We start from the raw sequence: 27,912 nt of genomic DNA, 5'->3' as shown, positions 1-27,912 counted from the left end.
ATACTGGACTAGATGGACCATTGGTCTGACCCAGTGTGGCCATTCTGATGTTCTTATTATGGGGATCCAGTGGAGTGGGACTCCACCTATGTCTGGTCCCCTCAGTGGTGTGAGCTTACCTTGTGCCAAAGGCAGAAGTTGAAGCACGCCTTCTGCTGTTCTAACTTCCCCTGGTGTGAGCAGTCAGGAATCAGGGAGTGGCAGCCAGCTTTCTGAGGCCACCACTCCCTATTATGCAGCACAAACAAAGTGGAGAATCAGGGACATAATTTTGAAAGAAATAGGAAACATTAGGAACATTAAAAGAAACTGGTACGCAACACACCAGTTATAAATTTTATTTGGATTTATTGAAAATGATAAACAGTTGCCCAGTACTAAACCAGTGAAGAGGATTTTTTTTTTAAAAAAAATAGTTGGTACCCAAACCCCACCCCATCCAGTAATTAACTGTGTCATTGTATAAGACAGGAATGACCTGGAAATTAAAATTATTACAGAGTAGAAATCAGAAGATTTAAACACATTCCTTCGTCAATGGTTCTATTGACAGAGAAGTTGCTGGTGTATGTTCCTGGGGTAGATTTTCTTTAATAATCTGAGGGTAGAAAAAAAAGGGAAAACCAATATTTTAGGGTCAGATTTTCCCACCAAGTCCACAGGTCAATGAAAAGTATTTTTTCTGAATCCTGAAGCAGCAAAGCTGTGACAAATTGAGAGGTGTCTATCAGGCAATTGTTCAGCACAACAGTCCCTTTCTACACATCCTCAGCTGACTGTACACAGGAGTTCAGCTGGTCTAATAGAAGGAGTGTGTCAAGATTTTATTTTTCTTTAGTTCTGTTATACCCAGTAGGTGGTGAGTAAGATCAGAGCAGAGACCCTGATAGTAGAAGTTGCATAAAGGCTGGGATGCCCCAACTGGAATCTGCACCAGCTTTTTATGCCCTTCATGTGGGATTTGTGCTGATGGCTACTGGATGACAGAGGATCCTAGCTGTAGAGGGCCAGCAGCAGAATAATAGTATATATCATATGCACATAAACCAATACAGGGAGATGAAACAAATGTATGTCATATATCTGCATAGGGAAGAGATAACTGAGACGCCCCTACAATAAATATTCTCTATTTTTCAGGTTAATGCAGATGAAAAAATCACTAAAACTAGTTGAAAAGTTATTCTGATGCTAAACCATGAATTTTATTTACCGTTTTTTACTATTCCTCTCCCTGCCTTCAAGTTTCCAACCAGCAGTAAAGCTGGTAAAAAAAAAATTGTCAAAGTGTTTTCCAATGAAAATGTTCATGGAAAACATTTAGATTTTTAATCTAAATTAAATTAAATTAAATTAATTAAATTAAAATCAGCTTGGTATTTTTGAAGACAAATACTGGGAGTCATCTTTCTCAATAGTGAAATCCCATTGGCTAACATAAGACACAGGATTTCCACACACTCTTGGTTAAAGAAGGAAGCTAAGAGTGTTGGTTTATAAAGTTATGCTTGTCTGGGGATAGTCACTTCAAAGGAAGGGAGTGCTAAGAGTGAGATTTTCTGTACTATGTGTGCTGAATTACCCTGGCTGGACTACTGGATCTTTATTATTCTGGTCTCACTTGATATTAAGTTATCATTCATCAGTGGGATATGAAGTGTTTCCAACTTATCACAACAGCTCAGTATAAGTGGGACCCCAAGCTGGTGGGTCAGAGGGCTCAGTGGAAGTAAGGCAGTTTCTGACAAGGATTTGCCTCCACAGGAGTACAGATTCACAGACTGAATGGCAATGTGAATGCTGGTGAAAGTACAACTTATCACAGCAGCTCAGTGTGAGTGGGAGCCCAAGCTGGTGGGGCAGAGGGTTCAATGGCACCCCAGATCCAGGTGGCACCCCAGGGGGAACCTGACAGATTATCCTCTCGGATTATCCTCCAGTCTAATCCATTTTCCACTAAACTGCGAGTACTGAGCTAGCCCCTTCCGCTCCCGTAGCATTGCTGTGACTGGGCTCAGCAGTGGAACACACAGCCTGATTCAGCAGAAATGTGAAACGGCATCCCAAATCCAGCCCGCGTGAGAGCTCTGCCGCTTCTTTTCCCTGCCTGGAACCCGTACAGCACTGTTTTCCCAGGAAAGTTCCTGTTCAGACCTCTTTGGTTCCAACAATTTCTCAAAAATGGATTAACGCTTAGTAATTCATTAACCCTTTATAAACCATTTATTAATGGAATGTTAATATAAAGGATGACCATTAGTCTCCTATCCTTAAAAATGATGTGGTTTCATTTCACCACCTGAAATACACTGTGGTTGTGCATTAGGAAGTAAGGCAGCTTCTGATAAAGATTTGCCTCCACAGAAGTACAGATTCACAGACTGAATGGCAATGTGAATGCTGGTGAAAGTATAAGCTTGGAGGACTTTGCAACTTATCACAGCAGCTCAGTATGAGTGGGAGCCCAAGCTGGTGGGTCAGAGAGCTCAGTGGTACCCCAGTTCCAGGTGGCACCCCGGGGGGAACCTGACACAGTACCCTCTCCACTTTACGCACTATTGGCTATTTTGAGTCAGGCACACATTGTCCACTAAAGATGAGATTGGACTAGGACTAGTACAGGGAGCCAATAAAGAATGAACCACACTGGGCAGCATGTGATACCATGAGTGTATATAAGGGAGAAAGATAAGAAAATAAAGTAAGAGTGAATGAAGTTCTGTCAAAAAGGTATTTGCCAGGATCGCACAAAGCATAATGCAGGCCGGGGAGAAAACAAGCATCATTCTCCACTTCCATTAGTTTTGTACATTCAAGTAATGGGATAATTATACACATTTCATAGAGGTATGTTACCTTTTTTTAGGTGAGGATAGAAACACCAGGGCACACCGGGGTATTTTGCATCAAAACAACATCCTTTAGATGTGCAATCTTTCACTGAAATGCCTGAATAACCACAGTTCTTTCTTTCTTTCACGTCCATAGCACATTCACCTGCACCTGTTAAGGCAAAGTACAAGATATCTGTATTTTCCTGGTTGTGGTTAGTTTTCAGAACTCTGCTCGTTCACATTTTTAGCTTAATAGCAGTGTCATTTATCTCCTATGCTTTCAGAAGTTAAAATTCGTAGCTCTCTCAAAATGGAATCCCCTCAATTTAAACACCCCTACCAGTAGAAAAAATGTGAAATTGTGAAATGAAATCTCAGTTCCTACAAGTAAAACCTGACAAACTATAACATTGTAGAGTGGGATTTTGAAGAGGGCCTTGGAGAGTTGGGTGCCCAGCTCTGATTGCTTTAGTGCATAGGAATGTCACCGCAGTCAGTAGAGGTGAGAGTTGTAATCATGCTCTACTCCATTCCCGTCTAATCCACCTTCTACTAAACTGCCAGTACTGAGCTCGCCCCTTCCACTCCCATAGCATTGCTGTGACTGGGCTCGGCAGTGGAACACACAGCCTGATTCAGCAGAAATGTGAACCGGCATCCCAAATCCAGCCCGTGTGAGAGCTCTGCCGCTTCTTTTCCCTGCCTGGAACCCGTACAGCACTGTTTTCCCAGGAAAGTTCCTGTTCAGAGTAGTTTACCTGGTCCCACGGCTCACACTAAGGCTAAGTCTGGTATTCTTGAAGACAAATACTGGGAATCATCTTTCTCCATATTGAAATCCTGTTGGCTAACATAAGACACAGGATTTCCACACACTCTTGGTTAAAGAGGGAAGCTAAAAGTGTTGGTTTATAAAGTTATGCTCCTCTGGGGATAGTCACTGCAAGGGAAGGCAGTGCTAAGAGTGAGTTTTTCTGTACTATGTGTGTTGAATTGCCCTGACTGGACTCCTGGATATTTATTATTCTGGTCTTATTTGATATTCAGTTTTTGTTTATGCCTGGCATATAAAGTGTTAATAAATTAATACTAGCTATTATGCGCATGTGAGAAATGGGATTAGTTTTATGGATGGTTATAAACACATCAGTAGAAGTTGTTATAAGCCAAGGCTATGAATAAACTAATGACCTGTTTGTCTCCAACAATTTATAAAAATGGATTAACCCTTGGTAATTTATTAATTTTTTATAAACCCTTTTTGAATGCAATGTTAATATAAAGGATGACCATTAGTCCACTATCCTTAAAAATTAATTAATTACCCTCAGTATTCAAAATTCACACCTTATTTCCAGTTTGAATTTTTCAAGCTTCACTTCCAGCCACTGGATCTTGCTATTCTTTTGTCTGCCAGATTAGTGAGATCTCTGGTACCACTTTCCAGGAGATGCATAGTGTAATGCTAGGAGGGTGACCTGCTGGGTTTCCTGGCCTGAAATGGGAAACTCTACATTTTGGGAGAGAGGTTCACTGAGAAGAGACAGAGGCTGCCCATTTAATAACAATTTCCTGAGGATGCTTCTAATTATTGGGAATGCGACGGTTTCTACTTCAGGAAATGTTAAATTATTTCTTAGAACATTCATTAGTGAAGCTACAAATGCTACGGTTGCCTTTTTGGTAGTCAGTATCTCCAAGAGAGAGCAAAAAAGTCTGATGTAGGGAGGGAACATTGGAAACCAAGATTATTGCACATTGATACATGGCTTGGATTTGAGTAGGGAATGAAGCACCAGGGAACACCTTTGATGCTCGCATTAAAGCTGGTCACGAAAAATTCTCAAAATGTTTTCCAATAGAAATGTGCATAGAAAAGATTTAGATTTTTAATCTAAAATGTATTAAATGAAATTTCCTATTGATGTTAACGGGAGCTGGCTCATGCCGTAAGTAAGGGTATCCTCTGCACATTGCACATTATTGAATATTTTGACTCAGGCACATATGGTCCACTAAACATAAGAATGGACTAGGACTAGTACAGGGAGCAATTAAGGATGAAACACACTGAGCAGCGTGTGATACTGTGAGTGTGTGTAAGAGAGAAAGATAAGAAAATAAAGGAAGAGCCCATGAAGTTCTGTCAAAAAAGGATTTGCCAGCATCGCACAAAGTATAATGCAGGCCGGGGAGAAAACAAGCATCATTCTCCACTTCCATTAGTTTTGTACATTCATGTAATGGGATAGTTATACACATTTCATAGAGGTATGTTACCTTTTTTTAGGTGAGGATAGAAACACCAGGGCACACCGGGGTATTTTGCATCAAAACAACATCCTTTAGATGTGCAATCTTTCACTGAAATGCCTGAATAACCACAGTTCTTTCTTTCCATTGAGTCCATAGCACATTCACCTGCACCTGTTAAAGACAAAGTCCAAGATTTTGTGTATTTTCCTGATCATGGTTAGTTTTCAGTACTCTGCTCATTCAAATTTTTAGCTTAATGGCCGTGCCATTTATCTCCTATGCTTTCAGAAGTTGAAATTTATAGCTCTTTCAATCTGGAATCCCCTCAATTTAAACACCCTACCAGCAGAAAAACTGGGAAATTGTGAAATGAAATCTCAGTTCTTACAAGTAAAAGCTGATGAACTATAATATTGTAGAGTGGCACTTTTGAAGAGGCACTTAGAGAGTTGGGTGCCCAGCTCTGATTGCTTTAGTGCATAGGAATGTCACCGCAGTCAGTAGAGGTGAGAGTTGTAATCATGCTCTCCTCTATTCCAGGCTAATCCACCTTCCACTAAACCGCGAGTACTGAGCTCGCCCCTTCCAGTCCCAAAGCATTGCTGTGACTGGGCTTGGCAGCGGAGCACACACGGCCTAATTCAGCAGAAATGTGAACCGGCATCCCAAATCCAGCCCGCGTGAGAGCTCTGCTGCTCCTTTTTCTTGCCTGGAACCCATACAGCACTGTTTTCCCAGGAAAGTTCCTGTTCAGAGTAGTTTACCTGGTCCCACGGCTCACACTAAGGCTAAGTCTGGTATTCTTGAAGACAAATACTGGGAGTCATCTTTCTCAATATTGAAATCCCGTTGGCTAACGTAAGACACAGGATTTCCACATACTCTTGGTTAAAGAAGGAAGCTAAAAGTGTTGGTTTATAAAGTTATGCTCCTCTGGGGATAGTCACTGCAAGGGAAGGCAGTGCTAAGAGTGAGTATTTCTGTACTACGTGTGTTGAATTGCCCTGACTGGACTCCTGGACATTTATTATACTGGTCTTATTTGATATTCAGTTTTCGTTTATGCATGGCATATAAAGTGTTAATAAATGAATATTTGATATTATGTGATATTATGTTAGAAATGGGATTAGTGTTATGGATGGTTATAAACACATCAATAGAAGTTGTTATTAGACAAGGCTATGAATAAACTAATGACACGTTAGTCTCCAACAATTTATAAAAATAGATTAACTCTTGGTAATTTATGAATTTTTTATAAACCCTTTTCGAATGGAATGTTAATATAAAGGATGGCCATTAGTCCACTATCCTTAAAAATGATGTAGTTTCGGTTTAAGCCGCCACCTGAAATACGCTGTGGTTGTGCATTAGGAAGTAAGGCAGTTTCTGACAGAGATTTGTCTCCACAGAAGTACAGATTCACACATTGAATGGCAATGTGAATGCTGGTGAAAGTACAAGCTTGGAGGACTTTGCAACTTATCACAGCAGCTCAGTTTGAGTGGGAGCCCAAGCTGGTGGGTCAGAGAGCTCAGTGGTACCCCAGTTCCAGGTGGCACCGCGGGGGGAACCTGACACAGTACCCTCTCCACTTTACGCATTATTGGCTATTTTGAGTCAGGCACACATTGTCCACTAAAGATGAGATTGGACTAGGACTAGTACAGGGAGCCAATAAAGAATGAAACACACTGGGCAGCATGTGATACCGTCAGTGTATACAAGGGAGAAAGATAAGGAAATAAAGTAAGAGTGAATGAAGTTCTGTCAAAAAGGTATTTGCCAGCATCACACAAAGCATAATGCAGGCCGGGGAGAAAACAAGCATCATTCTCCACTTCCATTAGTTTTGTATATTCAAGTAATGGGATAATTATACACATTTCATAGAAGTATGTTACCTTTTTTCAGGAGAGGATAGAAACACCATGGCACACCTGGGTATTTTGCATCAAAACAACATCCCTTAGATTTGCAATCTTTAACTGAAATGCCTGCATAACCACAGTTCTTTCTTTCTTTTACGTCCATAGCACATTCACCTGCACCTGTTAAAGGCAAAGTCCAAGATATCTGTATTTTCATGTTTGTGGTTAGTTTCAGTACTCTGCTTGTTCACATTTTTTAGCTTAATGGCAGTGTCATTTATCTCCTATGCTTTCAGAAGTTGAAATTTATAGCTCTTTCAATCTGGAATCCCCTCAATTTAAACACCCTACCAGTAGAAAAACTGGGAAATTGTGAAATGAAATCTCAGTTCTTACAAGTAAAAGCTGATGAACTATAATATTGTAGAGTGGCACTTTTGAAGAGGCACTTAGAGAGTTGGGTGCCCAGCTCTGATTGCTTTAGTGCATAGGAATGTCACCGCAGTCAGTAGAGGTGAGAGTTGTAATCATGCTCTCCTCCATTCCAGTCTAATCCACCTTCTACTAAACTGCGAGTACTGAGCTAGCCCCTTCCGCTCCCGTAGCATTGCTGTAACTGGGCTCGGCAGTGGAACACACAGCCTGATTCAGCAGAAATGTGAAACGGCATCCCAAATCCAGCCCGCGTGAGAGCTCTGCCGCTTCTTTTTCCTGCCTGGAACCCGTACAGCACTGTTTTCCCAGGAAAGTTCCTGTTCAGACCTCTTTGGCTCCAACAATTTCTCAAAAATGGATTAACGCTTAGTAATTCATTAACCCTTTATAAACCATTTATTAATGGAATGTTAATATAAAGGATGACCATTAGTCCCCTATCCTTAAAAATGATGTGGTTTCATTTCAAGCCGCCACCTGAAATACACTGTGGTTGTGCATTAGGAAGTAAGGCAGCTTCTGATAATGATTTGCCTCCACAGGAGTACAGATTCACAGATTGAATGGCAATGTGAATGCTGGTGAAAGTACAACTTATCACAGCAGCTCAGTGTGAGTGGGAGCCCAAGCTGGTGGGGCAGAGGGTTCAATGGCACCCCAGATCCAGGTGGCACCCCAGCGGGAACCTGACAGATTATCCTCTCGGATATTTTGAGTCAGGCACACATAGTCCACTAAACATGAGAATGGATTAGGACTAGTACAGGGAGCCAATTAAGGATGAAACACACTGGGCAGCATGTGATACTGTGAGTGTGTATAAGAGAGAAAGATAAGAAAATAAAGGAAGAGCCCATGAAGTTCTGTCAAAAAAGGATTTGCCAGCATCGCACAAAGTATAATGCAGGCCGGGGAGAAAACAAGCATCATTCTCCACTTCCATTAGTTTTGTACATTCAAGTAATGGGATAATTATACACATTTCATAGAGGTATGTTACCTTTTTTTAGGTGAGGATAGAAACACCAGGGCACACCGGGGTATTTTGCATCAAAACAACATCCTTTAGATGTGCAATCTTTCACTGAAATGCCTGAATAACCACAGTTCTTTCTTTCCATTGAGTCCATAGCACATTCACCTGCACCTGTTAAAGACAAAGTCCAAGATTTTGTGTATTTTCCTGATCATGGTTAGTTTTCAGTACTCTGCTCATTCAAATTTTTAGCTTAATGGCCGTGCCATTTATCTCCTATGCTTTCAGAAGTTGAAATTTATAGCTCTTTCAATCTGGAATCCCCTCAATTTAAACACCCTACCAGCAGAAAAACTGGGAAATTGTGAAATGAAATCTCAGTTCTTACAAGTAAAAGCTGATGAACTATAATATTGTAGAGTGGCACTTTTGAAGAGGCACTTAAAGAGTTGGGTGCCCAGCTCTGATTGCTTTAGTGCATAGGAATGTCACCGCAGTCAGTAGAGGTGAGAGTTGTAATCATGCTCTCCTCTATTCCAGGCTAATCCACCTTCCACTAAACCGCGAGTACTGAGCTCGCCCCTTCCAGTCCCAAAGCATTGCTGTGACTGGGCTTGGCAGCGGAGCACACACGGCCTAATTCAGCAGAAATGTGAACCGGCATCCCAAATCCAGCCCGCGTGAGAGCTCTGCTGCTCCTTTTTCTTGCCTGGAACCCATACAGCACTGTTTTCCCAGGAAAGTTCCTGTTCAGAGTAGTTTACCTGGTCCCACGGCTCACACTAAGGCTAAGTCTGGTATTCTTGAAGACAAATACTGGGAGTCATCTTTCTCAATATTGAAATCCCGTTGGCTAACGTAAGACACAGGATTTCCACATACTCTTGGTTAAAGAAGGAAGCTAAAAGTGTTGGTTTATAAAGTTATGCTCCTCTGGGGATAGTCACTGCAAGGGAAGGCAGTGCTAAGAGTGAGTATTTCTGTACTACGTGTGTTGAATTGCCCTGACTGGACTCCTGGACATTTATTATACTGGTCTTATTTGATATTCAGTTTTCGTTTATGCATGGCATATAAAGTGTTAATAAATGAATATTTGATATTATGTGATATTATGTTAGAAATGGGATTAGTGTTATGGATGGTTATAAACACATCAATAGAAGTTGTTATTAGACAAGGCTATGAATAAACTAATGACACGTTAGTCTCCAACAATTTATAAAAATAGATTAACTCTTGGTAATTTATGAATTTTTTATAAACCCTTTTCGAATGGAATGTTAATATAAAGGATGGCCATTAGTCCACTATCCTTAAAAATGATGTAGTTTCGGTTTAAGCCGCCACCTGAAATACGCTGTGGTTGTGCATTAGGAAGTAAGGCAGTTTCTGACAGAGATTTGTCTCCACAGAAGTACAGATTCACACATTGAATGGCAATGTGAATGCTGGTGAAAGTACAAGCTTGGAGGACTTTGCAACTTATCACAGCAGCTCAGTTTGAGTGGGAGCCCAAGCTGGTGGGTCAGAGAGCTCAGTGGTACCCCAGTTCCAGGTGGCACCGCGGGGGGAACCTGACACAGTACCCTCTCCACTTTACGCATTATTGGCTATTTTGAGTCAGGCACACATTGTCCACTAAAGATGAGATTGGACTAGGACTAGTACAGGGAGCCAATAAAGAATGAAACACACTGGGCAGCATGTGATACCGTCAGTGTATACAAGGGAGAAAGATAAGGAAATAAAGTAAGAGTGAATGAAGTTCTGTCAAAAAGGTATTTGCCAGCATCACACAAAGCATAATGCAGGCCGGGGAGAAAACAAGCATCATTCTCCACTTCCATTAGTTTTGTATATTCAAGTAATGGGATAATTATACACATTTCATAGAAGTATGTTACCTTTTTTCAGGAGAGGATAGAAACACCATGGCACACCTGGGTATTTTGCATCAAAACAACATCCCTTAGATTTGCAATCTTTAACTGAAATGCCTGCATAACCACAGTTCTTTCTTTCTTTTACGTCCATAGCACATTCACCTGCACCTGTTAAAGGCAAAGTCCAAGATATCTGTATTTTCATGTTTGTGGTTAGTTTCAGTACTCTGCTTGTTCACATTTTTTAGCTTAATGGCAGTGTCATTTATCTCCTATGCTTTCAGAAGTTGAAATTTATAGCTCTTTCAATCTGGAATCCCCTCAATTTAAACACCCTACCAGTAGAAAAACTGGGAAATTGTGAAATGAAATCTCAGTTCTTACAAGTAAAAGCTGATGAACTATAATATTGTAGAGTGGCACTTTTGAAGAGGCACTTAGAGAGTTGGGTGCCCAGCTCTGATTGCTTTAGTGCATAGGAATGTCACCGCAGTCAGTAGAGGTGAGAGTTGTAATCATGCTCTCCTCCATTCCAGTCTAATCCACCTTCTACTAAACTGCGAGTACTGAGCTAGCCCCTTCCGCTCCCGTAGCATTGCTGTAACTGGGCTCGGCAGTGGAACACACAGCCTGATTCAGCAGAAATGTGAAACGGCATCCCAAATCCAGCCCGCGTGAGAGCTCTGCCGCTTCTTTTTCCTGCCTGGAACCCGTACAGCACTGTTTTCCCAGGAAAGTTCCTGTTCAGACCTCTTTGGCTCCAACAATTTCTCAAAAATGGATTAACGCTTAGTAATTCATTAACCCTTTATAAACCATTTATTAATGGAATGTTAATATAAAGGATGACCATTAGTCCCCTATCCTTAAAAATGATGTGGTTTCATTTCAAGCCGCCACCTGAAATACACTGTGGTTGTGCATTAGGAAGTAAGGCAGCTTCTGATAAAGATTTGCCTCCACAGGAGTACAGATTCACAGATTGAATGGCAATGTGAATGCTGGTGAAAGTACAACTTATCACAGCAGCTCAGTGTGAGTGGGAGCCCAAGCTGGTGGGGCAGAGGGTTCAATGGCACCCCAGATCCAGGTGGCACCCCAGCGGGAACCTGACAGATTATCCTCTCGGATATTTTGAGTCAGGCACACATAGTCCACTAAACATGAGAATGGATTAGGACTAGTACAGGGAGCCAATTAAGGATGAAACACACTGGGCAGCATGTGATACTGTGAGTGTGTATAAGAGAGAAAGATAAGAAAATAAAGGAAGAGCCCATGAAGTTCTGTCAAAAAAGGATTTGCCAGCATCGCACAAAGTATAATGCAGGCCGGGGAGAAAACAAGCATCATTCTCCACTTCCATTAGTTTTGTACATTCAAGTAATGGGATAATTATACACATTTCATAGAGGTATGTTACCTTTATTTAGGTGAGGATAAAAACACCAGGACACACCGGGGTATTTCGCATCAAAACAACATCCTTTAGATGTGCAATCTTTCACTGAAATGCCTGAATAACCACAGTTCTTTCTTTCTTTCACGTCCATAGCACATTCACCTGCACCTGTTAAGGCAAAGTACAAGATATCTGTATTTTCCTGGTTGTGGTTAGTTTTCAGGACTCTGCTTGTTCACATTTTTAGCTTAATAGCAGTGTCATTTATCTCCTATGCTTTCAGAAGTTAAAATTCGTAGCTCTCTCAAAATGGAATCCCCTCAATTTAAACACCCTACCAGTAGAAAAAATGTGAAATTGTGAAATGAAATCTCAGTTCTTACAAGTAAAACCTGACAAACTATAACATTGTAGAGTGGGATTTTGAAAAGGGCTTTAGAGAGTTGGGTGCCCAGCTCTGATTGCTTTAGTGCATAGGAATGTCACCGCAGTCAGTAGAGGTGAGAGTTGTAATCATGCTCTACTCCATTCCCGTCTAATCCACCTTCTACTAAACTGCCAGTACTGAGCTCGCCCCTTCTACTCCCATAGCATTGCTGTGACTGGGCTCGGCAGCGGAGCACACACGGCCTAATTCAGCAGAAATGTGAAACGGCATCCCAAATCCAGCCCGCGTGAGAGCTCTGCCGCTTCTTTTCCCTGCCTGGAACCCGTACAGCACTGTTTTCCCACTGTTCAGAGTAGTTTACCTGGTCACACAGCTCACACTAAGGGTGTCAAGGTTCCTTCCCCACTCTGAACTCTAGGGTACAGATGTGGGGAACTGCATGAAAGACCCCCTAAGCTTATTCTTACCAGCCTAGGTTAAATACTTCCCCAAGGTACACACTTTCCCTCGTCCTTGAACCCTATGCTGCCACCACCAAGTGTGTTAAACAAAGAACAGGGAAAGAGCCGACTTGGAGACGTCTTCCCACAAAATATCCCCGCAAGCCCTACACCCCCTTTCCTGGGGAAGGCTTGATGAAAATCCTCACCAATTTGTACAGGTGAACACAGACCCAGACCTTTGGATCTTAAGAACAATGAAAAATCAATCAGGTTCTTAAAAGAAGAATTTTAATTAAAGAAAAGATAAAAATCACCTCTGTAAAATCAGGATGGTAAACACCTTACAGTGTAATCAGATTCAAAACATAGAGAATCCCTCTAGGCAAAACCTTAAGTTACAAAAAGACACAAAACCAGGAATATACATTCCATCCAGCACAGCTTATTTTACCAGCCATTAAACAAAAGGAAATCTAACGCCTTTCTAGCTAGATTACTTACTAATTTAACAGGAGTTGTAAGGCTGCATTCCTGATCTGTTCCTGGCAAAAGCATCACACAGACAGACAAACCCTTTGTCCCCCGTCCCCCCACCGCCCCTCCAGATTTGAAAGTATCTTGTCCCCTCATTGGTCATTTTGGGTCAGGTGCCAGCGAGGTTATCTTAGCTTCTTAACCCTTTACAGGTGAAAAGGTTTTGCCTCTGGCCAGGAGGGATTTTATAGCACTGAATACACAAAGGTGGTTACCCTTCCCTTTATTTTTATGACAAAGGGTAAGTCTGGTATTCTTGAAGACAAATACTGGGAGTCATCTTTCTCAATATTGAAATTCCGTTGGCTAACATAAGACACAGGATTTCCACACACTCTTGGTTAAAGAAGGAAGCTAAGAGTATTCGTTTATAAAGTTATGCTCGTCTGGGGATAGTCACTGCAAGGGAAGGAGGTGCTAAGAGTGAGTTTTTCTGTACTATGTGTGTTGAATTGCCCTGTCTGGATTCCTGGATATTTATTATTCTGGTCTTATTTGATATTCAGTTTTCGTTTATGCATGGCATATAAAGTGTTAATAAATTAATACTAGCTATTATGTGCATGTTAGAAATGGGATTAGTGTTATGGATGGTTATAAACACATCAATAGAAGTTGTTATTAGACAAGGCTATGAATAAACTAATGACCTGTTTGTCTCCAACAATTTCTAAAAATGGATTAACTATGTATGAATGGAATGTTAATATAAAGGATGGCCATTAGTCCCCTATCCTTAAAAATTATGTAGTTTCAATTTAAACGGCCACCTGAAATATGCTGTGGTCATCAAAATCCGGCGAATAAATTTGAAGTCTGTTCTGCATTAGGAACTAAGACAAAGATTTGCCTTCACAGGCAGATTCACAGACTGAATAACCAAAAGGTACCATTAAAATCCTCTGCGTAACATAGCCCTAGAATTTCACCTATTACTCCCTTCATCAAAGCCCAATAACGAGCAGCGCTGAGACAGCTATGCTTGATTTAAAAGACTGCAGGTGATGCAAAATTTACTGCATCCCTTGGTAAATCTTACAGTGGTTAATTACCCTCACTCTTCAGAATTCACACCTTATTTCCAGTTTGAATTTTTCAAGCTTCATTTCCATCCACTAGATCTTTGTATGTCTTTGTCTGCCAGATTAGAGAGATCGCTGGTACCATGTTCGAGGAGATGCAGAGTGTAACTCTAGGAGGGTGACCTGCTGGGTTTCCTGGCCTGAAATGGGAAACTACATTTTGGGAGAGAGGTCTACTGAGAAGGGACAGAGGCTGCCCATTTAATAACCATTTCCTGAGAATGCTTCTAATTACTGCCCATGAGACGGTTTCTACTTCAGGAAAGGTTTGATCATTTCTTAGAACTTTCATTGGTGAAGCTACAAATTCTATGGTTGCCTATCTCGCAGCCAGTATCTCTGAGAGAGAACAAAAGTCTGATGTAGGGGGAGAACACTAGAAACCAAGACATATTTCCCATAGATACATTACCTTGCTTTGAGTAGGGAATGAGCCATGATCATATGAAGTCAATAGAAGTTTTGTATTGGCTCATACATCATCACCTTGGGATGAAATGTTAATTGTACTTACTTGGTATTTCACCTCCTTCAGTCAGGATTCTGCATTCCAATACCAGGACCACCGCCAGTAACCAAACCCCCTTCTCTTCCATTTCACTTTGTAATCTTCAGCCTTCAGATTCCTCTGAAAAATTTGAATGTAGGATGAAAATCTTTCACATCTAGAGGGGCTCATTTCATATCCTCAGGTATATCTATGAATCAAAGGCTTGATCAAAAAGCTCTTTGAAGTCAATGGAACGACTCCTACTGACTTCAGTGATCTTTGGATCAGTTTGTATGGGCTCTATCCATTAAAGCCAATGGAAATCTTTCCATTGATTTGACTAGGACTTGTATCAGTTTCTAGATTCTGATTACATTTGTCCATCATGCCCATCTACTGCATGTATATTTTTTCACTCCATCTACACTGCAAAAATATCCATGTTTAAGCAAGGTTGTGTAATAAACATGGCTGTGACTAAGCGGTCTTATAATGTGTAGTTTCTTCTCTGTGTGGACATTTAAAACATATTTTTACCACTTTGCTAGAGAGAAAACCATGTTTTAATCCTAGTAGATACATATGATCTGATTTTTTTTCTCAAATCAATTATACACCAGTGTAACTCTGTTGGCTTCCGCAGTGTTACCCCTGAGATACATGGGGTTGTCTACACTTACACGGCTGCAGCAGGGAGCATGGAAGCCTTGAGGCCCCAGAATCTGGGACAGTCCACATGGCAGGGTTTCTCTGGAACCACAAACCCTGGAAACTCTGCAGTCCCCAGTCTCAAGTCATTCCACGTAGTGGGGTTGCCCCAGAGCTACGGAGGCAGGAAACCCTGCTGTAACTGCTTCCAAGGCAGTCCATGTGGCAGAGGTGCCCCACAGCCATGAATCCTGGAAGCCCAGATTCCCCAGCAGCCCAGCCTGTGTTTCGTCAGGAGTTTGTTCAAACTGATATGTTTTCACAAACATTGTTTCAACAAATTGGCATTTTCCTAGTAAAATCTGTTTCCGTGGAAAATTCCTGACCAGCTCTAGTCCAAACAAATTACATCTACTGGTTCTCCTTTATCCACTAATTTGTTAGCACCCTAAAAAGAATTCTAATAGGTAAGCCGGACAATTTTCCTTTACAGAAGCGCTGCTGGTCCTCTCTTTATGCTATCATTAGAGCCCTACCAAATTCATGTCCATGAAAAACGCGTCACGGACTGTAAAATCTGGTCATTTGTGTGCTTTTACCCTATACTATACAATTTCATGGGGGAGACCAGAGTTTCTCAAATTGGGGGTCCTGACCCAAAAGGGAGTTGCAGGGGGTTTGCAAAGTTATTGTGGGGGGGGGTCACAATATTGCCATCCTTACTTCTGTGCTGCCTTCAGAGCTGGGCAGCCAAAGAGTGGCAGCTGTTGGCTGGGCGCTCAGCTCTGAAGGCAGTGCCCCAGCAGCAGCAGCATGGAAGTAAAGGCGGCACTACCGTACCATGCCACCCTTACTTCTGCGCCGCTGCCTTCAGAGCTGGGTGGCGAGAGAGTGGCGGCTGCTGGCTGAGGGCCCAGCTCTGCAGGCAGCAGTGTAGAAGTAAAGGTGGCGATACCAAAGCATGCCATCCTTACTTCTGCAATGCTGCTGGAGGTGGCTCTGCCTTTAGAGCTGGGCTCCCAGCCAGCAGCCACCGCTCTCCAGCTGCCCAGCTCTGAAGGCAGCGCTGCCACCAGCAGCAGCGCAGAAGTAAGGGTAGCAGTACCGCACCCTCCCCTACAATAACCTTGCAACCATCCCACAACTCCTTTTTGGGTCAGGATCCCTACAATTACACCACTGTGAAATTTCAGATTTAAATAGCTGAAATAACAATTTTCAAAATCCTATGACCGTGAAATTGACCAAAATGGACCGTGAATTTCGTAGGGCCCTAGCTATCATGTAAGTGTTTTATAATTCTCTATTTTTTCACTTAATGTACCTGGTCCTGAAGTAAAGCTCCCTGATCTGTAGTTCCCAGGCTCACCCTAAGCATCTGTTTAAAAATAGCAACAATATTGGCTACCTTCCAATCTACTAACATAGTAATTCATTTTCATTATCTATTACAGATTTTTGTTAACAGCTCAGCCAAGTCACCAACCAGCCAAAGTGACTTCTTGCTCTTCTATTTTATCCATTTGTTCCAGCATGTCTTACGTTGACACCTCACACTCTAGCAGTGCCGCATCTTTACTACCACCTGTATAAAGTATCTCAGGGGTAGGTATCTGCCCATCATCCCCCTTTAGAAAGGCTGAGGTGTATTTTTTTAGTAACGTCTCTGCAGTGTCCTTTTCCTCCCTAGTAGTTTAATAAACTCTGAAAGGCTTCTTGCTTCTGATATTCTTTGAGAATTTCTTGGTTTTTGTCTTTATCTTTGGCTATTTGCTTCTCAGATTCCCTCTTGGCCCTTCTGATGTACTATCTGCTTTCCAAAGTACTGATCGCCCACTGTTCTCACTGAAGCAAATGAGAACTGTGGGTTCACAGCACCTTTGGAAAAAATCAGGCCACGTTTTTTTCCCTCTGCCCCGAATAACAATCAGTCTCTGGGATGAAATGCAACAATCACAGTTTACAATATAATCAATACAGTTATTTAGTCAAAAGCACTGAAGAAAAATTAGAAGGGAAATACATACCTGGGGCTTGAGCTATTTGCTGAGTGAGCATCAAGAGTTTAGTTCTCCCTGTTTATACTTCTACCTGCCATAGTAATAACCAATCAACTGCGTTAAAATAGTTCCACTTGGTAGATTTAGTCACTGTGTGGTCAGCTGGTTAAAATTTAGCATGTGATTGCTTTCCAAATAATCTTTGACCAGGATATGAACAGGATATAAAATAGTTAGTAGCTGGCTCCTTATTTTATACTGACCCACCCATCAACATGTGTTCTAAAATGTCCCATGAGGTCTGTTGTGAGTCAAAAAGTTTCACTTAGAATCTATTGGATTCTACCTCCCAGAAGATGCCTAACACCAGATCTGTTTATTTAGGGCCTATCCTAGATACATACAGGTGAATCTGCTGCAAGAGACAGAGCTGACACATGAAGGGGAGGTCACGTGGGGTCACATGCCCCCGCCCCCAATTTTTGTCCGTGTTTGCTGGCCCTGCTTGTCACATGGTGAGGTCGGGCCTCCTTCCTGCATGTTAGCTGCTGGAGCCAGCAAGTTGGGATCTGTGGCCATACAGAGAGGCAGGGCCAAGCAGCTGGTAGCTGCAGGGTGCCCCGCTGCTTTTGCTGCTGCCTCTCCCACGGAGCTAACACCTGGGAGCTGCAGGGAGGGGCTGCTGAGAGTAAGAAGGGGAGGGGCATACGTGGAGGGGGACGTGACTCAAGCTGTTGGAGGGGGTGAACCTTTAAAATGTGCCCCCGACCTACTCTCAGCAGCCACTATCATTTCTGGCAACGGACCTATCTCTGTGTGGCAGAGTTTCCTCTGAGATCCCAATCTTCAGGTGTACCGGGCTCACAGGCCTAGGGTCAACCTGAAGAGTCCTGAACTCTGACAGCTTATCCATGAGTGTGACAAGGAGGAACCAAGCAGCTGGTTTTAAGAGCATGAAGCACCTGGAAATCATTCCTGAAGTCCAGGACAAAGTGCATGCCTAGAAGAAACAATCTCTTTTCTTAGTTCCAAAACCTCTCTCCGTTTCTTGTGATATGCACACCCTGGCACCCAGCCTTCTACAGTTCTGAAACTGACATAGTCTGGCAGTACCAGCATTACCTGTAGGGGCTGGAGGAAGTATTGGACTGAATCTGGTGGCAGTACTTTCTCCTCTCCTGTAGGTAGCACTATCCCAGCAGAGACAAACAGAACGCTGAAGAAAGAGAGGTGTGTGGGGATTGATTATGGCTGTTGCTGGGACTGTAAACAGCTCCAGAGAAGTACCACATCCTGGGGTGGTTTGCATACCCTGGTTCAGAGCAGTCCCAGAAGAGATGTGAGACACAAAGAAAGGGTGTAAAGGGCAAGTTTGAACTGACAGAAAGGCCTTCCTTTTGATGCCACAAACAGCTGTGACCCAAAGGACCTTTTCCGTAATGAAAGAGACAAGGTGGGTGAGGTAATATCTTTTATTGGACCAACTTCTGTTGGTGGGAGGTTCAAGCTTTTGAACTACACAGATCTCTGTGTTGCTCAAAAGCTTGTGCCTTCCACCAAGAGAGGTTGGAATGTAGCATCCAAAACAAAACAAAAGTTAAGGAACTGGTCCAAATTGGAGCATTGCATCTTTGGTGATATATAGGAAGTCCTCTAACGTGTAAACAGGTCTGGTATAAACAGTGGTAGGTTTGGGGGTTGTAAAGTGAACTGAACGTGCTGTGAGAACTTGCTTCCCAGTAGGATTTGGTAATGTATTAACTCATTCTTTTCTCTACCGTATTGCTTTGTCTTGGACAAAGAATTGGCTAAGCTTGGTTATTTGATCTCTTCTGCATTTTTAATATCAAACCACAACTGTAGTCAAGCAACTAGCGATATATTTTAGCAATACAGTGAAATACAAGGGGGCTGTAGATTAAACCCCTTGTCAGAAGGGAGCAGGACAAAAGTCCCTGCCCAGAAGGAGGTGACAGCTAGAGGCCCCTTCAGTAGACCACAGAGGAGGTTAAAGGTTCAATTACCCTGAAACTGTGACACACTCTAACTCTGATTTCCATCTCCTGTGTTCTTCTGTACAGAGGCAATTTGGTTAAATTATATTCCTTATGTGCTGTGTAAATAGGGTTGAGTGAGGAAATCAAACTGACAACACACAGACCAAGCACTGTACATGACAGGTACCTCAAGTATAGGGAAAGCTGATGAAAACAGGGGACTAGATGACTAGATGTATGGAAAACCTTCCATATGAGGAGAGATTAAGACAACTGGGACTGTTCAGTTTAGAGACAGTCAAGGGCCAGGGGTATGATAGAGGTCTATAAAATCATGAATGGTGTGAAGAAAGTGAATGTGGAAGTGTTATTTACCCCTGCACATAACACAAGTACCGGGGTCACCCAATCAAATTATTCAGTAGCAGGTTTAAAACAAACAAAAGGAAGTACATCTTCACATAACTCACAGTGAACCTATGGAACTCATTGCCAGGGGATGTTGTGAAGGCCAAAAGCAAAACTGTATTTAAAAAAGAATTAGATAAATTCATGGAGGATAGGTCCATCAATAGCTATTAGCCAAGATGGTCAGAGACGCAACCCCAGGTGTCCCTGAGTCTCTGACTGCTAGAAACTGGGACTGGATGACAGGGGATGGATCACTGGATAATTGCCCTGTTCTGTTCATTCCCTCTGAAGCACCTGGCACGAGCTGCTATAGGAAGACGGGATACTGGGCTAGACGGACCATTGGCGTCAAAGACAGAAGTTAGAGCAGGCCTTCTGCTGTTCTAACTTCCCCTGGTGTGAGCAGTCAGGGATCAGGGAGTTGCAGCCAGCTTTCTGAGGCCACCGCTCCCCATTATGCAGCACAGACACACTGGAGACTCAGGGTCATAATTTTGAAAGGAAGAGGAAATGTTAGAAATATTAAAAACAAACTGGTATGCGACACACCATTTATATATTTTATTTGGATTAATTGAAAATGATAAACAGTTGCCCAGAACTAACCTGCGAAGAGGAATTTGTTTAAAAATGAGTTGGTGCCCAACCCCCACCCCGTCCAGTGATTAGCTGTGTCATTGTAAAGTAGTAGAACCAAGACAGGAATGACCTGGAAATCAGAATTATTACAGAGTACAAACCACAAGATTTAAACACATTCCTTCATCAATGATTCTTCTGTCAGAGAAGTTACTGGTGTATGCTCCTAGGGTATATTTTCTTTAACAATCTGAGGGTAGAAAAAAAAGGGAAAACCAATATTTCAGGGTCAGATTTTCCCATCAAGTCTGCAGGTCAATGAAAAGTATTTTTCTGAATCATAAAGTAGCAAAGCTCTGATAAATTTTACACATCCTCAGATGACTGGAAATAGGAGTTCAGTGGGTCTATGATAGAAAGTGTGTCAAGATTTTCTTTTTCTTTAGTTCGGTTATACCCAGGAGGTGGTGAGTAAGATCAGAGCAGAGGCCCTGATAGTGGAAGTTGCATAAAGGCTGGGATGCCCCAACTGGAATCTGCACCAGCTTTTTGTGCCCTTCATGGGGTATTGGTGCTGATGGCTTGTGCTAGACCACATGATCCTAGCTGTAGAAGGTCAATAGCAGAACAATAGTACTGTATAATAATATAATAGTACTGTATAATAGTACTAAGTATCAGAGGGGTAGCCGTGTTAGTCTGGATCTGTAAAAGCGGCAAAGAGTCCTGTGGCACCTTATAGACACCTTATAGCAGGTATAAATATGCAAGCAAAAATCAGGCTAGGGATAACGAGGTTAGTTCAATCAGGGAGGATGAGGCCCTCTCTAGCAGTTGAGGTGTGAATGCCAAGGGAGGAGAAACTGCTTTTGTAGTTGGCTAGCCATTCACAGTCTTTGTTTAATCCTGAGCTGATGGAGTCAAATTTGCAAATGCTCAGGATTAAACAAAGACTGTGAATGGCTAAAAAACTGTATTCAAAAATAAAACAGTGTAAAACAGTGTAAAACTATAGAGCCTACAAGTCCACTCAGGCCTACTTCTTGGTCAGCCAATCACTCAGACAAACAGGGTTGGTTACAATTTTCAGGAGATAATGCTTCCTGCTTCTTGTTTACATCAGCCAAATGTCAGGGTAGGCATTCGCATGGCACTGTTATAGCTGGCGTTGCAAGATATTTATGTGCCAGATGTGCTAAAGATTCATATGTCCCTTCATGCTCCACCCACCATTCCAGAGGGCATGCGTCCATGCTGATGATGGGTTCTGCTCGATAACAATCCAAAGCAGTGTGGACCAACGCATGTTCATTTTCACCATCCGAGTCAGATGCCACCAGCAGAAGGTTGATTTTCTTTTTTGGTGTTTTGGGTTCTGTAGTTTCTGCATCAGCGTGTTGCTCTTTTAAGACTTCTGAAAGCATGCTCCACGCCTCGTCCCTCTCAGATTTTGGACGGCATTTCAGATTCTTAAACCTTGGGTCAAGTGCTGTAGCTATCTTTAGAAATCTCACATCGGTACCTTCTTTGCGTTTTGTCAAATCTGCTGTGAAAGTGTTCTTAAAATGAACATGTGCTGGGTCATCATCCGAGACTGCTATAACATGAAATATATGCAGAATGTGAGTAAAACAGAGCAGGAGACATACAATTCTCCCCCAAAGAGTACAGTCACAAATTTAATTGATGTATTATTTTTTTAACGAGCATCATCAGCATGGAAGCATGTCCTCTGGCATGTGAATGCTTGTTCTCACTTTCAGGTGACATTGTAAATAAGAAGCAGGCAGAAGTATCCCCTGTCAATGTAAACAAACTTGTTTGTCTTTAGCAATTGGCAGAATAAGAAGTAGAACTGGGTGGACTTGTAGGCTCTAAAGTTTTACACTGTTTTGTTTATGAGTGTAGCTATGTAACCAAAAAAAATTACACTTTTAAGAGATTGCACTTCAGTACTTGTATTAGGTGAACTGAACTATACTATTTCTTTTGTTTATCATTTTACAGTACATATATTTGTAAACAAAAATAATAATATAAAGTGAGCACTGTGCACTTTGTATTCTGTGTTGTAATTGAAATCAATATTGAAAATGTAGAAAATCATCAATAAATATTTAATACATTTCAATTGGTATTCTATTGCTATAAGTGTGATTAATCACAATTAATTTTTTGAGTTAATCGCGTGAGTTAACTCCGATTAATTGACAGCCCTACTTTTAACCATCTTAATTTAAATGAAACAAGCACAGAAACAGTTTCCTTACCCAGTGACAGATTAGCCACTGGGCCAACGGGGCCTGTGCCCAGGGTCCCCGGCCAATTGGGGGCCCCTGGAAAAATAGGTGCCCACGCGCCCTGACCTGCTCCACCCACCCGCACGGTGCTACTGCCAGTTTGTACTGAGGTTTTCGAAATCATCGTTGGGAATGCTTTCACGGGGCTCTGCACCTGGGCCCTTTGTTAGGGACAAAGTTGTTCCCCTACCTGTGTAGCCTCTGGGGACAGGGTGTAAGGCACTTGGGGCCCCAGTTCTTGTTCCGGGGGTACAAGGCGATGAATAGGCTTTCTTGTTCTTTCCACGCCTTCAGCAGGTAGATCTGATAGATCTGGGTGGGTTTCTGTTAATCGGGCTGTCTAACCTCATCATGACTGGCCTGACTGTGCTATTTTTTAGGGCCACTTGGCCAGTAGTTTAGACTCCGTATTTGGGAGTAGAAGGAGGACCCGATCACCTGGCCTGAAAGTGCATACCTGTGCCCCGTTATTATAGGATGTTCCTGTGTCTGTTGGGCAGTGAGGAGGTTTTCTTTAGCCAAAGCTCCCACAATCTCAAGTCTCCCCCAAGTCTCAACACATACTGTAGGACATTCTGAGGTCTAAGAGTTTGTCCTTCCCACATCTACCAGATCAGGTTGAGGATTCCCCAGGGCCGTCTCCCATACAAGAGCTGGAGACAACTCAGTAGAGGATTGTGGGACTTCCCAAATGGCAAACAGGAGGGGGACGGGGATCAGCTGGTCCCAATGACACAGGTCTTCGGGCATAAACCTTTTCAGCATCTGCTTCAGGGTTAGGTTCAACCAGGCCATCCGTCTGCAGGTGATAAACTGAGGTGCAGATTATTCTTTATTTTCACACCATCACAAACTTGTTTCATCTAGCAGGATGTGAAGTTCATGCCTTGGTTGGTGAGAATCTCTTTGGGAACCCCTACTTGAGCAAAGACTTTCAATAGTTCTGTGGCAATAGTCTTTGCATTGGTGTTACATGGTGGGATTGCCTCAGGATAGTGAATAGCATAATTGACTATCACCAGTAGTGTTTGTGTCCATCTGCACTTTTTTCCAGAGGGCCGACAAGGTCAATACCAATTTGTTCTAAGGGGACAGCAATGACCGGGAGAGGGGAGTGGGGTTTTCACCCCTTCTTTTGACCCATCTAGCTGACATTCAGGGCAGAAGTTGCAGAAATGTTTAACTTCTTGATGTATGCCAGGCCAGAAGAAGTAGTCTAAGATCTGGGCCAGAGTTTTCTCCTGTCCAAGATGGCCTGTGGAGGAGATAGCATGGGCCAGTCACATGACTTGTCATCAAAGTGGCTGAGGAACAATGAGTTGTGATCCAGTTTCCCACATCCAATGGTCTTTTTACAGCCAATATAGTCATTCCTCCTGGAGTTCAAAGTGGGGGTACTGTGCAGCCCAGTGGGGATCTACGACCTCGCTGCTAACCACTTGCAGTTGTTCATACGCACTACTCAAGGTCTCATCCTCCCTCTGGTCCTTCACGAAGTCCGCCTCTCCGGTCAGTAAGTCCCCTTCTTGGAGCGGGGTTTGTAATGCCTCCTCATTGGGAGGATCTTCCAGCAGCACTTCCTCTTAGCTAGAACCCCCCATTCCTGGGGTCCCGCTCCTTGCCTACTTCAACCAGTGTCGTGGGCTGGGGATCCCTGACTGCCCTGGTTCCCCTGAGCACTTCCTCCAGGAGCAGGTCTACATCCCCTCAATATGTCAGAGAAGTGCTCCCAAACCCAACCCAAGATAACGGGGTAGGCTAGGGTTGGGGCTAGCCCTACTATGAGGATCTTTATGTTCTCCCCTATGGTGATCTCTACCTGGGAACATCCCAGAGAAACTGAGATGAAGCCCAGGGGGTTCTAAAGTGATTCAATAACATTCATTAGAAATTACTCTAAAAATCTGTACCATTTAACAGAGGAAGCTGTATCTGCTATAGGGTTTGTCAGAGAACAATATCCCTGCCCTAGAATTCTATAGTTTGGTTACCATTTTCTACCAAATTCAAGACTTTTCCATAAGGGATGGCTTGAAGTTCAAGTGAATATGAACATGAAACTAACAAATTTGGATTTGACTCCCGAAGAGGAGAAAATTTAAGTTGCACACTCTGAGATAAATGGCTGTTTGATCTAGAGTTCAAATCATGGATGGTTTGGTGGGTGATTGTGGGATAGCTAGTGGCTGGTATGTCTCCTAGGGTTTTCTATTTTTTTAAAAAAGTGTGGCTTCTTTCAGAAATCCAAATGAAATCAGATAACAGCAACTAAATGCATGAAACACTCATGTTACTAAGTCTTTATTAAGTATTTCACTGTAAAGGACAAACTAACAACATCTAAAGTTCTGCTTAATGTGCCCTTCTCCATCACAATTTATTTTTCAATTGACGGCGGCAAGCAGCTTTCAAGCAAAGGGGAGGTGCTGGCTCCAAAATTAGTAAGAAATTCCACTGTGGTGTCCCACAGTGTGAGAGGATTGTGGGAAATGTGTCTGCTCCCCATTCTGCTAATATGGAAAAGCTAATGAACAGCAAGCCTTTATTCAATTGCAAGTGAATTATCAAATAAAATAAATGTACAGTGTACATTTTCATAATGTACGTTTCCTTGAATAGTAAAAGATTGTATATGTGAAGGACACATACACTGATTTTAATGGCAATGCAGATGAAATTGCAAAGAATTCTGTAACAATGATAAATTGCTGCAAAGATTCATTCAAAACTGGCAGAGATCTTTTCACTAGGCAATGCAACAGCATATACTGCTGACAATGCCTCAAAGAGCTATTGAAAGCATCATTCCATCTTCACCGTTGTGATACTACTCAGTTTAACCTTTGCAAACTAATTGCAGTAGACATGTATTGAACAATAGGGCCATTTATGGGTCTCGCTTCTGATGATGAAGCCGGTCTGATAAAAAAAATCCTAATTTAAATTTTTGTAAACAAATATTTTCATTGACATTTTGAATGTCAGACGCAAAAGGTTTCCCCTGCTTTTTAGTTAGTTCTACATTGAACGTTTAACAATCAAATGTTTTGACGAGTTCACTACTCCGCAAAGGATTTTCAGAAACTGAACACAGAAATACAGTGGCCTAGTGCATCACACGCTGAGGAGCAGATCCTTGTGGAGCAATAGCAATTAATGGCAGCTGAGGATCTGCCCCTGAATGTACCTCGTAGTATATGTAATTTTTATTTCTTTGGACCAGAGCCTGCCTATTTATTTATTTAATTAGAGATATATTTTTATTGATAATGTCAATTTAATGTGAATTTGATTAAGAAATTTAAATTTAGTACATTAATACCTTGACCAGTCCATCCCACGTTCTTCTTGAGAGTTGGCTACCCTAATATAGGCATAAAAGTGACCTGATTTTCCAAGTGCAGAGTACTAACAGCTGACTTAAGTGGGAGCTGAAAACTCAGTCCACTTAGTTATGTACCAAAGTTTGAAAAATTTAGCCTAGGGGACTGAGTTGAAACATATATTACCACTTGAGTTGATTCAGCTTGTACTTAGAAGTTGAGGGAGTAGCAATATAGGTCAAATTTTGACTTATACAGCCATCTACTGTGGATTTAAGATTTAGTCATCTGTGTTTCTATTTTGTTTGTGTTAGTAACCGTTGTTGCTGCGGGTAAGGCTCTCTAGATAAATTATTCATGGCAGTCGCATTGGTTAACAAAAAGTGAATTGGCTTCACCTGGGAATAACTGCTTCACTTCTTAACCTTCTTTTGAAAAAGATTGAAAGTTTCAGTATCCTAACAATCTGAGGCCTGTTCCGTGCAAAAGGAATAGATATTTCAAAAACAGCTTTCTGTGAAAAGTGCTAAACACAGCTAAATTAGGTCATAGAGCTTATTAGAAAGTTCTGAGAACCACAGTACCAGTGCAGTGTAATATATGGCAGTGGTAAATTTACAGCTCCTCGCTCTATCCTTCACACAAAGATAAATACTCTCTCTGAATGTGACATTGAAAGCTGAATTGTCCTAGTGCTGCTTCTGCCAGTACTGCCTGTTTATCACTATGTAATTCCTATCAACTTGCCAAGAGAATTTAGGGATAAAATCCCACCCAGATCTTTGAAAATTTAGCAGTAAGATTGCCTTCCTCTTCCCTCCCTCCCTCACGCAGTGGCAGATTAATGCATGGGGCCATGCCCAGAGACCCTGGCCAATTTGGGGGCCCCCCATAAAAATCTCATGGTGCTAAGCCAGGATGATTTAGCTGCTGCGCCCTCTGCTCTGCTGGCCGTGCTTGGGGCAGACTTCTTGGAGGAGCTGCTGAGGGGATCTGCTGTGAGTGTGGCTGGAGGGAGAAGCAGCAGCTGCCACCTCTTCCTCTCCTGCTTGTTGTTTTCTTCTCTGATGCCCATGGCTTCTTGCTGCCACTGCTGATGGGGGTCTCCCTGCATCCTTCCTCATGTGGCCGGGCAGCCCGGGTTAGACAGCGATGGAAGATGGGGAACATCATCTCCTGCTGCGTCTCACCCAGCCACAAGCTGGGCAGAAATGCCCACTCCCAGCTGGAGTCCTACTGCCCTGAGCCCGAGCTGAGCCACGAGGACCTGGGCTGCAACCTGCAGCACATCAGCAACTGGGAGAACACAGACGGTAGGGTGGCGGGGGGGGGGGGGGGGGCTGGGATTGGGGAGCTGGGAAAATCCTCACTACCTCAACCCACAGGGGCAGTCCCCAGGGAAAAGCAACCCCACGAGGAGCCAAGGAGGGGGGAACTCTCCGCTGTCTTGCTCAAGTGGGGGAAACATGGAAACCCCCAATGCCCGCCCCCATGCACACACACCATGGGAGCCTCCCTCGCCTCGTCCTTGCCTCTCAATGTTCAATCAATGCTCTCCCCCAGGGGTGACCGATTCTCTCCCTTCCTCTTCCAGTTTTCTTTTTCTGTGCCATTTGGTGATTGCAAAATATATGGTGAGACACAGGCTCTGTTTGTTTTTATGCCTCCATTTGGATGCCCCTTCCCTGCATCTCACAGTGGAGTATTATTTACCCCATCCTATTATGTCATGATTTAGCCCTATTTACAGCCCATCTGCACCACTGAGACCTTTGTGGATCCCACCTCACAGCCTTGGGATCTTAGTGTGGATTCTTGCCATGCACATTGTGATGTGGCATTACTTACCTGCCATTACTTACCTGCCTGCTCAGCTGATATGAGGCCTTCCATAGTATAATTCTCCCGCTTTAGCATTGCTTGGAAGACTATAGTGTTATTTATCCTAGACCGTACTTTTAAGATCTTTGTGTGTATTTCCCCCCTCATCCAGCATGGACTGATGTGATACTATTTACACTGGTCCAGACCCCACTCACTTAACTATGAATTTC

At 42.7% G+C, this 27,912-nt stretch overlaps 1 protein-coding gene across 1 annotated transcript; it reads right to left on the bottom strand.

Moving 5' to 3' along the window:
• Positions 1-590: 590 nt before the first annotated feature.
• LOC141982636 (uncharacterized) lies at positions 591-27,775 on the bottom strand. Its single transcript, XM_074944944.1, has 9 exons — positions 27,721-27,775; positions 11,685-11,831; positions 10,283-10,429; positions 8,400-8,546; positions 6,998-7,144; positions 5,115-5,261; positions 2,857-3,003; positions 1,214-1,264; positions 591-598 (listed from the first exon to the last, which is right to left on the bottom strand). Exons 1-9 carry the CDS (start codon positions 27,773-27,775, stop codon positions 591-593), a joined length of 996 nt encoding a protein of 331 aa, XP_074801045.1.
• Positions 27,776-27,912: the final 137 nt, after the last annotated feature.

This window comes from Natator depressus, chromosome 1, assembly GCF_965152275.1.
Source record: "Natator depressus isolate rNatDep1 chromosome 1, rNatDep2.hap1, whole genome shotgun sequence".
Lineage (NCBI taxonomy): Eukaryota > Metazoa > Chordata > Testudines > Cheloniidae > Natator > Natator depressus.
The sequence above is the reverse complement of the archived record's forward strand: the minus strand, read 5'-3'. Positions and strand labels throughout refer to the sequence as shown.

What these genes read in the sequence shown, in the direction of transcription:
- LOC141982636 (XM_074944944.1), bottom strand. Translation starts at nt 27,775, where the DNA reads ATGCTAAAGCGGGAGAATTATACTATGGAAGGCCTCATATCAGCTGAG. An exon ending in TTATCCTCACCTAAATAAAG is followed by an intron (nt 10,430 to 11,684) that starts GTAACATACCTC and finishes TGCCTTTAACAG; the next exon opens with GTGCAGGTGAATGTGCTATG. An exon ending in CTATCCTCACCTAAAAAAAG is followed by an intron (nt 7,145 to 8,399) that starts GTAACATACCTC and finishes TGCCTTTAACAG; the next exon opens with GTGCAGGTGAATGTGCTATG.